The sequence below is a fragment of the Triticum dicoccoides genome, chromosome 3A (assembly GCF_002162155.2).
Source record: "Triticum dicoccoides isolate Atlit2015 ecotype Zavitan chromosome 3A, WEW_v2.0, whole genome shotgun sequence".
In the NCBI taxonomy this organism is placed as follows: domain Eukaryota; kingdom Viridiplantae; phylum Streptophyta; class Magnoliopsida; order Poales; family Poaceae; genus Triticum; species Triticum dicoccoides.
The window spans coordinates 427,174,459-427,185,009 of record NC_041384.1 but is presented as its reverse complement, the minus strand read 5'-3'; the positions used below and the strand labels follow the sequence as shown (position 1 = coordinate 427,185,009).

At 42.6% G+C, this 10,551-nt stretch overlaps 1 protein-coding gene across 3 annotated transcripts; it reads left to right on the top strand.

Annotated features, from left to right (window-relative positions):
- The first annotated feature begins 890 nt into the window (after positions 1–890).
- LOC119268401 (centromere protein C-like) lies at positions 891–9,556 on the top strand. Of its 3 annotated transcripts, none has more exons than XM_037550019.1 (16): positions 891–1,185; positions 1,456–1,622; positions 1,772–1,854; positions 1,941–2,043; positions 2,373–2,575; positions 2,649–3,205; positions 3,312–3,473; positions 3,565–3,595; positions 4,343–4,416; positions 4,859–4,973; positions 6,269–6,351; positions 6,510–6,624; positions 7,049–7,131; positions 8,063–8,171; positions 8,279–8,386; positions 9,007–9,556. In XM_037550019.1, exons 1-16 carry the CDS (start codon positions 1,048–1,050, stop codon positions 9,129–9,131), a joined length of 2,256 nt encoding a protein of 751 aa, XP_037405916.1. In that variant the 5' UTR covers positions 891–1,047; the 3' UTR covers positions 9,132–9,556. The 3 variants fall into 3 exon arrangements, with proteins under 3 accessions (XP_037405916.1, XP_037405915.1, XP_037405917.1); XM_037550018.1 differs by having other exon boundaries at positions 892–1,185; positions 8,060–8,171; positions 9,007–9,542; XM_037550020.1 differs by having other exon boundaries at positions 894–1,185; positions 2,649–3,121; positions 8,060–8,171; positions 9,007–9,542.
- The last annotated feature ends 995 nt before the right edge of the window (positions 9,557–10,551 follow it).

Genomic DNA, 10,551 nt, shown 5'->3' with positions numbered 1-10,551 from the left:
CAGCCTACTGGCAAGGGCATCGGAACTGGGTGCGGCGACGGGGTGGGGCAGCCAGGGGCTCGTTGTCGATGGGGAAGGAAGATAATGACATGTGTGCCATCGACTGGCGGTATACCTGGCCATACCCCGGGCCGGGCCGGGCTTCGGGCCAGGCCTAGCCAAGCCCGACGCAAAAAACCCAAGCCCGGGCCCGGCCCGGGCCGACCATCGGGCCTGTTTTCTGGGCCCGAGCCCGGCCCGAACATGTCAAAGCCCATCGGGCTCCGGGCCCACCCGACCCGACCTTCAGAAAAGTGCAAAAATGACGGGCCCGGGCCCGGCCATCGGGCTCAAAATCTAGGCCCGAGCCTGGCCCGGGAGCAGCGTCGGGTCGGGTCGGGCTGGCCGGGCCGGGCTTCCCATGACCAAGTATAACTGGCGGGCAAGAGGAAGAAGTGCGACGCCTGCCTCGTGTTCACCCGAAGGCAAACGAGGTTCAGGCCTCCTTTGGTTTGTAGGAATGTCATAGGATTTCTATAGGATAGGATTTGCATAGGAAAATTTCCTTTGATGCCTTTTGGTTTGTAGGAATGAATTCCTATTCCTATATAGGATAGGAATCAATCCTTTACATTTTGAAGGAAAAAAAACATTAGCTAAAACTTAATGAAAAAATTTCTATCCTATACATCAAATGACATATCTTTCTCTATAGGAATTGAGATGCATGTCATCTCACTTCTTATGATTTTTCTATTCCTACAACATTTTTAACCTATGAATCAAAGGAGGCCTCAAATTTGATCAGGAATAAGTCGTCCGACGGTGTTGATGTGTTGGACTGATTTTCATGTCCGTTTTATGAGCGCGGATCGGCGCGTTGGAGTCGCTCCAACCCGGTCGCCTCCAGTCGCCACTCCAAAGTCCAAACTCTTCAGCCCCACCCATTGCTTCGATTTTTGAACTCCCGGTCTCAAACTCCCCCCAACCCCTACCGACGCCGCGCCTGAGCAGTCCTCCCCCCCTTGTGGCGGCGAGATCCAGGCGGGGCCCGGCCGCCGCCGGCGCATGGCTTCCGTCGACGCCGCGGGTGACCCCCTCCGCTCCTTCGCCTCTGCGACGTCCCTCCTTTTCCGGACCCTTGGCCCTGCCGCGGCCTCCACATCCCCCTCCAGGGCCCCTGGGGCGCTGCTCGGCGGATCCCTGGTACACTCCTTACGCGACCCTCCGCTCTCGAACCGGCGCGCGTGCGCGTGCTTGCTTGTCTGGGCTCATGCGGTGTTCGACCTCACTGGGGACCGAGGGTTTCGTTTTTTCTTACCGCGGGGCTGTTTTCCTTTCGGGATTACAAGTTTTCTTTATCTTCCTAGAAATATACATGGGATAATCCATATAGATATAGGAGAATAAGTCACAAACTATTTGCTGTTTCAAGTGATTGCTGGAGCTAGTCTCACAATGCCCGGTCCGTTGCAGAAACGCTCCAAGGAGCTGATGGAGCAGGCCAGCCTGGTCTTGAGGGAGCGGGGGGACATCCAGAATCTCTATCAGGAGGATCGAGCGGATGGCAAGAACAACCAGCAGGGTAGAAGGCCTGGGCTGGACCGCAAGCGGGCTCAGTTCTCTCTCAAGCCCACCCAAAGGCAATCCACTTGCTTGTTCTAGGCTGTTACTTTCAGATATAGCTTTGGTGACAGCTTATGGAACAATATGTTCATAAGTCAGTTGCATTCTGCTATAGTGACCTGTGAATGGAGTTCAAATAACTTGTTTTGATGCTACTGTTTTGCAGCAACCCCGTGAATGTTGATTTCTCCAAGGCGCTTAGCATTGATGATCCAGAGGAGTACTTCTTAACCTTGGAGCGGCTCGAAAGTATCCCCATCACCTCCTTCTAAATTTTTGTAGTAAGTGAAGCAGTAAATGACAGTAATGCTCTAACATGTTGTTCGTGAATGCAGAGGCTGACAGGGAGATAAAAAAGCTAAGAGGTGAGGTTCCAACCAAAACAGCAAATTATGATCGGCCTATGGAACCACCCAAGAAGCGGCCTGGAATGTCGAGGTATGCTGCCTATCTTGTTCCATGTTTTAGCTGATAAACTGCTCTTTCTAACTTGTGTTAATGTTTAGAAGCCATTCGTGTAATATAGCCTCTTGTGCTCTGCGAAAAGTTAATTTGGATTTCTTTACATACTTATCATCTTGCTGTTGCTTCTGGTTGTCACTGATTGAAGTAGACAGTCAGTATTAAGAAAGTGCACTTTTATGTAGCTAATTCATATTGACCTATCATCACTTTACAATAACCTATCGGTTCTTGCCAACTTGTTATGCACCTAAGCGTCCATCATGAAATTGAATTGACCCATGCTTTGTTTTGTTAACTATCAGGAGAAAATCGGTCTATTCTTACAATTTTAGTGTGGGCACGGATGCCTCAGATGGTACTGAAGCACCCGATTCCCAGATGGGAACTTTACCAGAATCTCAGTCCACTCAAGACGACATGCCTCCTTCAGTTCCTGAAAGAACCAAGCCACCGGTCCCTTCAAGTTCTAGCCAATGTGATATACAAGATGTCTCAACGAGAGAAGGTTAAAACTCCCTCCTCATTTCTGTTTCAACTATTTCAACCTAGATTTGTTTAATATAATTACCTCTATACAGATTCATTTGCTAAGAAGGATAAAGGCGCCACTCTGGATTCCCTAATGTCAGCATTCAAAAATTTGGATGAATCTAAAGAGGAAAGCCTGCTGCGAGAGAAGTTACAGATCAAAGAAATAAACATAGGGGAAGCTTGTATCCCTGACCTATTCAATGTTCCTGGTGATAGGCCTGTAAGAAGCACTAAGCAGAAGTATCTGAGGAGTGACCGTACTCCAGAAAGACCTGTATTAGGGAGCCACCATGCTCCAATTTCGAAATGGGAGAAACACATACTTGGTCGAGACATTCTGGACGATAAAGCAGATCTTTCAGAAGACGATGAATCTGATAATTCTCCAGAAACTGTTGTGGATAAACAATCGCAGGTGCACAGTTCTTACAATGATGTTGTTTTGACAAACGGTGAGGCCTCTACTGCAAGGGAGACCCCAACTTCAAGCATCAAATTTCCAGACCATGTTCTTGAACCAGTAAGTTCTCCACTTGGTGCGTGCATAGATAGTGATGTTGCCAAAAAAAAGGATGCATCTAGCGGGCAAAATGGTTCATTAGAGGTAGTTAGTTACTATTGAACTTGTTATTGACTTTCAACTTGTTTATTATTGAACTTCTCCTGAACCATTGACTTCACTGCACATTATGTTTTATTTTGTTCTTCAGGAAGAGCACATGCCAGTGAATCACCCATTTACCGAGAGGCCAAATAATGAACCAGGAACTTCTTCTCATCATTTGGAAGGTGAAACAACAAAAGTGCTGGGTAGTGCACCAGGTAGAAATGTGTCGGTGTTGCATGGTGAAGATGAGAATATCGGATATCAGGCGAGTTCCTGCACAAACTATTACTCTCAATTATAGGCCCCATTTTAGTGTGCTTAACATGTATCATACTTTGATTCCTATTGTGTGACAGGGAGTGCTTGGAGGGGACATGCTTGTGCAAGGTACCTATTTTCCTTGCAAATTTTCGTACGTATGCCCTCAAAAGAGTTGTGACATTTTGCTCATCAGAACTGAGGACTCAAGATTTAGCAAAAGAGAGAGAACAATTTTTATTTATTGTATCCCCCACGTTAGAATGAACTTTTACTGCTTAAAGAAACAAGATGATAGTACATTATCACGAAGTCGACTCTGCTCTGGCAATATTAGTTTCCTAGTTATGCTATTTTGGAGTCAGACATACAATAAGAAGCATGACTCCTATGGACCACCCTCACAAAGTTTGTGCATGCTATTCTGGACATGGACAACAAATTTTGGGCGACAGGAACCATCCGGTGCATGAGGTTTGATGATTGTTTCTAGAGATTTTGGACCTATAAGGGTGGATGCATTCCTCCAAAGAACTGTGTCACATCGAAGCATTGGTTTTGATTAATAGCATATACATGGTTTTTCTCTATTAGTTGACTTGAGAGGACTATGCTGTCTTATAATGTTATGTGTTAATCATTTTTCTAATGTTTGGTTGCAGCATGCCTTCTTAACTAATTACAATAAGTGCATTTTTTCTAACTGGGAAAACTTTACCCCTCAAACACCACAACTTGTTTTGTTGCATTTACATGCACAGTTCTAAATCATATTTTCTTGTTTCGTTGAGGTCTAAAGCAGACTACCAAACGTGTCTGTTTTTGTAGATTTCTCTTTTTTACTCTTTGGTGAGGTCTAAATCATATTTTCTACAGATGAACCAATCCATCCACCGGAAATACCTCCAGATGCGCATAATCAGTCTCATATTCAGGATGAAAATGTTGAGGTAGGCTTGTTTCAATAAGCGCTATTCTCCTTTGAAATTGCTGTTGTAAAGAACTGGGCCTAGCTCAGTTTGTGGGACTGTGGGACTTAGTTCCTCGTAGGTCTGTATCACTCTTTTGTTCCCCACAATTGCCACTGCAAATAATCTTATGGAAGTAAGTAACTTAGATGAGCATCTTTCTCTATCTTTTTCTCTGGTTACATATGTATAACGTACCACTTTGCCATAATATGCCTTTCTAACATATCTATTCATTTAACCCTCTAAAGATGCCACACAATTAAGGCTTAAGCACTGATGCACTACTTATTCCCTTCACATGCAATGATTTTAGCATATTGCTGCACATCCTGTGCATTCTTTTCTTAAATGTAGAAAAAAGTTACATATTTGCCTGCTCTAAAGAAAAAGTTCTTTATGCCTGCATTTTTTGGACTTCCAGAAACAGGCAGTTGATATAAGCCGTGAACTCCCTCTGAGCAAAGGTGGTAAGCAAAATGCAGTCCAAAAAAGAAAAAACAAGAAGCAGTCAGCAAAGAGAGGAAAAAGAGTTTCAGGTCTTGCATTCTTTGTTTGACACCTTTATCTACTTTTTAGCTGCTTTAAATTACTTAGTAAGTTAGTGTATGTTTCACAACTTAAAGTTTTTTACTCTGTGGAGTTCCAGAAGAACACAGGTAATTATCGCCATGAAGATGAGCATGTAGATGATTAGATTAGGGAGTAGAGCATTCTAATCTATAAGAAGGGCTGGCCGACCCGCCCATCTGAGGGCTCCCTCGATTTCGCGCCGTTCTGCCCGTTTGAAAGGACGAATGGGAGAGATAACAGATTGATAAATTTTATAAAGAATAATATGGTCGTAACATTTGTCATGAACTTGAGATAGTTTACCTGGGATGAATGGATGATGTTTCTGTCCCACCTCTTAGCCAACCTATTATTCTTTTATCTCCTTATCCTTCAGCACCATCCTGTGAAAAGTTGTAACAGCAGCCAAAGTCCAAAATATGGTTAGTTGCCTACTTTATTGGTGCTATATAGGTTTATAGTAGTGTTTTTCTCAAACATGAATATAAACTTTTACTGCTTCAAGAAGTGAGATGGCAGTACAGATTCTGAAGAGCAACCTTTATGCTGCGGTTCTGAGCTACGTAAAGAGACACGATGGTGTTGTATTATCATGAAATTGACCATATTATGGCATGGTAGTGCTAAGTTTCCTAATGATGCCATTGCGGAATCAGTACATGCTATCAGCTGCATAGCTTATTGGAAACTAGCAATCTCCTGTACAGCATATACACGTGCTATTCTGAACCCTAGTAACAAATTTGTGCAAAGGAATCTAGTATCATTTCCATTTGCTGCATGAGATCAGGTGATTGTTTCTAGCCAGGATTTGAGACCTTTGTAGGATGGGTGTGTTCCTCCAAAGGAGCATCATAATGCAGAAGCATTGACATAATTAATAACTTGGAGGGATAATTTATACCTAGGCACCATTTTATGCGTATAGGGACATGTTAGCACTGTTTTACTCGTTTCGTGAATAGTGTAATGACCACTTCCCTAAAAACATGGATACGACAACCTCACAGTTTCAGTATCAGTATCAGCCATCAAGATAGTAACTGATGGTGACATGTGGATGCCATGACACATCACTGTATCTAAGTGTTGTAAAAGTAGTAGCCATAGAGTTTGTCTCTGTCTAGGAGCAAACTGTACATCTCTACCAGTTGTTTCAGATTTGGTTGTCCATGCTTGTACGAGTCCACGACTCATTTTATGTGCCATTTACATGTACACTCGTTATCTAGTCTTGCATTAAAGCTTGTTTTCTGTACAGATAAGCCAATCCATACATCAGAAATACTTCCAGAAGATATTGTCCCACAGAATAACTCTCATGTTCATGAAGGAAACTTCGAGGTAGGATTCCTTCATTAAACACCATTGTCTTTTTAGCCGTAGCTTTGGTATTGCAGCCGTAAGGAACTGAGTTTATCTTGTGCATTTTCTTAATATAGAAAAGTTGCATATTTCTCTGCTTTCAACTCTTTTTATGCCTGCCATCTTGGAACTTCCAGAAACCTGCAGTTGGTGCAAGCAATGAACTCTCCCCAAGCAAAGATAGTAAGCAAAAGCGAGTTCAAAATGAGGAGTCTAAGAAGCAGCCATTGAAGAGAATGAAAAGAGGGGCAGGTCTCACTTCTGCCTATTCTGCTCCATGTTCCTGTTTAATACTCCCTCCATCCCAAAATAAGTGTCGTGGTTTTAGTTCAAATTTTGACTTATTTGAACTAAAACCACGCCACTTTTGGGACGGAGGGAGTAGTTTGTAATGCATGTAGGCACGTACTTTAGATGATTCCTACAAGGATTGCTCTTAGCTAGGGTCCGTGCCTTCATCAAATACAAAACCTGTTATTGTTACTGTTTCATATACATGTATGCTACAAAACAATCTTATAATCTGCCAGCTGATTTTAATTTTCTTTTGTTATTATGCTGTACGCTTTGTAAATGTAAACACATGCTTTAAGCTGCTCTAAATTACTTGGTATAAATAAATTTCATGACTCAACATTCTCCTGCATGTGAAGTACTGAAGTATACTTTGTTACAGAAGAGGCAAGCAATCCATTGGGAATACCCCCCGAAAATTGTGATACAGAGACTCAACCTAGTATGCAAGATACAAATATCGAGGTACATTTGTTTCTTGAACATTCCCATGTTTTAGCTTCTAGACTGTAACTTCTGTCCTAGTATAATCTTACATATGTGATATGCATGCCACATCCAGTGGGTATCTTGTTCTGTTTATTTGTACAGTATAGTAGGGATAACATAAATACAGCTATGAAAAAGTGTTTGGAGTTCACTGTTTATATGTCAAGCTCATGTTATTCATGAGCATAAAGATGCTACATAGCTGAGCCTTAGCACATCACTCCATATTGAGGGGGCTGAGTGGTCACTTCTGGTTTAGTAGTATACTGTTATGGGTCGGCTGCCCTAGCGCAATGAACATTTTTGTACAGCAACATCCAGTTCACTGCAGTTATAGATCTCGGGATTACTACTAGAAGCTGAGCAGGGGAACTAGAGTAGAAGAAACCTGGTTGGATGAAAGCTGAGATAATTTTGTAGCACCTTGTGGTCGCCACAGTTGAGGATTGTCCTACTAGGGTCGCAGCAACTGCCTGCAAGATACGCACACGTACAGGGCAGCAATGTCCCACATCGGAATGCTAGAGTCGGTGTGTTAGTGCACATTAGCTATTTGATATCTACATATATATGATCTGTGAAACATCATTATCCATCAATACATGTGCTCGCATACAGTTCATATGTGTTCTTTGTATGGTTTATTTATGACCCTGGGTCATTTTCAGTAACATCACAAACATAAATATAGCCCCGTATACTTGCCAATCAATATTAATAACATTCAAGGAACGAGATAGTATAGCAAGTCAAAAGATAAAACACATATTGATTGCGAAAAGGGCGTGTTACCATCTAGTAGGTCCATGTAACTCGTGTTAGCAAGTTGTGCAACAAGCAATAGGCATATTGACCTCATGAGACTTTTGTATGTTAATTTTCAGCTTTTCCTTTGTATTTCCAGCAGCAGACAGTTGATACAAGGGTTCCACGGTCCCCAAACAAAGGTAAATTGCAAAAGGAAGGTCAAAGGAGAAAGAAGAGGCAAGAAGTGAATAGAAGGAAAAGCCTGACAGGTCCTACTTCTGCACGTTGCAGCATGCAGACATTTCTTGTTCCAAATAAGTATGTGTATATTGCAAGGAAACTGATGTTCTTGTCTATTTTCATGGAATGCTATCAGCATTTGGTCTTGCGTGGCAATCTGGCGTGAGACGCAGCACCAGAATACGGTCCAGGCCATTGCAGGATTGGCTTGGCGAAAGGCTCCTATATGGGCGTATACATGACAGTAAGTACACCAATTTGTTTTTCTTTTTGTCTGGGAATGCCTCTCTTTTTGCTGCTTCACTCAAAATGCTGCTACGGAGAAAGTTGTACAATATATTTACGAAATTGCTTGACAGACGATACTTGACGCACAATCTGCGAGCGACACTGCCTTCCCGTTCAAATCCCGTGCATGCACGCTCGCGCTAGGCTGCCATGTAGGATCGGGCAGGAGTCGGGCGTATTTTTATTGTGTGTATAGCAGCGCTGATATATTTACTAGCTCTAGGCAGTTCTATACATTTTCTGTCAACACTGACAGGCCTATGAGTCTGTCATCTGTGAACCAGTGCCTCTTCGCCCTGGCTCATGCTTTACTTGTTACAATCGGGCATAAACCACAATTTAAGCAGGCCAATTACATCAAAGTTAACTTGCTACTTGCATATGTAAACTTGCGTTCTCACAATTTCACTCCATTTAAACTTGTTGAAAGTCAAAAACTATAACTTTCCGCTTGTGATGCTTAAGGTCTATGTTGTGAGATCTACATCCTGTCTAGGTACCCTGCTGTTAGTTACTATAAATATCATGCAAATGTTAATAAAACCGGCATTTGATTTGAACTTCAATCTGTTGCAGCAATGGCCACAGTCATCGGCGTGAAATCATATTCTCCCAGTCAAGATGGCAAGGTTGAATTGAGAGTGAAATCCTTCGTGCCAGAACAGTACTCAGATATGGTAGCTCAAGCTGCAAAGTATTGAGGTTACTGGCCTTGACAAGTCTCACTTTGTTCTGGGACAACTCAGTTTTGTGGTCAAGAGGGTCGGTCTGGGACAAGTCAGTTCTCAGGTGCTTTCTCATGCTCTGCCATCTATCTTTCTAAAAGAGATTTGCACAATGTAGTGCAACCATGCTGTTAACATCCAAGACCATGTAGAAATATGGATGTAGTAGTAGAGGCACAAGAATTATCTTCACCTTTGTTAGCTGTTTTTAGTGTCATCTCTGGATGATATGATGTCAATTGTCTCTAGTTTGTATATCCCTTGTCGTATGATAAAATTATCGTACTATGTTTAAATGCGTCGGAACCAACTATGGCCCGCCGTTTTGTATGTATTGGTGCTATTTGTATAATTGTGTCGCGTTCTCCAAGTGAAAGTTCCGCACGAGGGATTTTTCTGCATTGTGCATTTGAAGTTGTATGAGGGTGAGACGATTTTAGTGGTACTGACATTTGCATTCGCACAGTTGAAGGGTCTTTTTCCCGAGATGAGTTTGGTTTTCTTTTTTGAGGGGAAGAGATGAGGTTCGGTTAATAATTTTTTGGACAAAGGCAGGCCGGGTTTATCATTGCGCAGCACGTGGGGTTGGACTGTATTGTTGTTGATTGGTGAAACAAGAGTTAACACCAGAAGCTCAGTGCAACCCATAACAATTAATCACAACTTCTAGTAATTTAGTGAAAAGCCATACCTGTTTTTGAGGTGCAGAACCATACCTTTTTTTGAGATGCAAAATCGTAACCATTTAGCCAATGTTAAGTATAGTAAACCAATGGTTAGGAGGGTAGCGGTACCCCCTAACACATTAGGGATCAAATCCATGTTTGATGTTTTGGTGTATCATTAAATGCGGATTACCTTAAGTGAAAGGTGTCATGACCCCGATCCTAAGTCACACTGATCTACTCCCTTTGTTTCTAAATATTTGTCTTTCTAGAGATTTCAACAAGCGACTACATATGGAGCAAAATAAGTGAATCTACACTCTATAATATGTCTATATACATCCGTATGTCGTAGTTCATTTGAAATCTTTAGAAAGACAAATATTTAGGAATGGAGGGAGTAGTATGTAACACATCATATCACTTTGCGGCCTCACGCACGGTATTCCCATGGGTGTCACCTTCCTTGGCTCGGGACTGTTTGCGCCTTTTTGGCTCACGCATATGATAGTGTCGCTAGCATACATATGATAGAGAACCCGGCCCGACATGACTAGTCGTGAATCCAAAATGGCACTAACTTACAGGGACAGGCATACATGACCCAACAACGAACGTGTCGGTCATCAACATATGAACCCAAGTCGTAGCAAGCTACAAGGACTTAAAGGAACAACGCGTGACATTTCCTCGAAGGGACAGACACAGGAACGAAGAAGAACACATGCCGG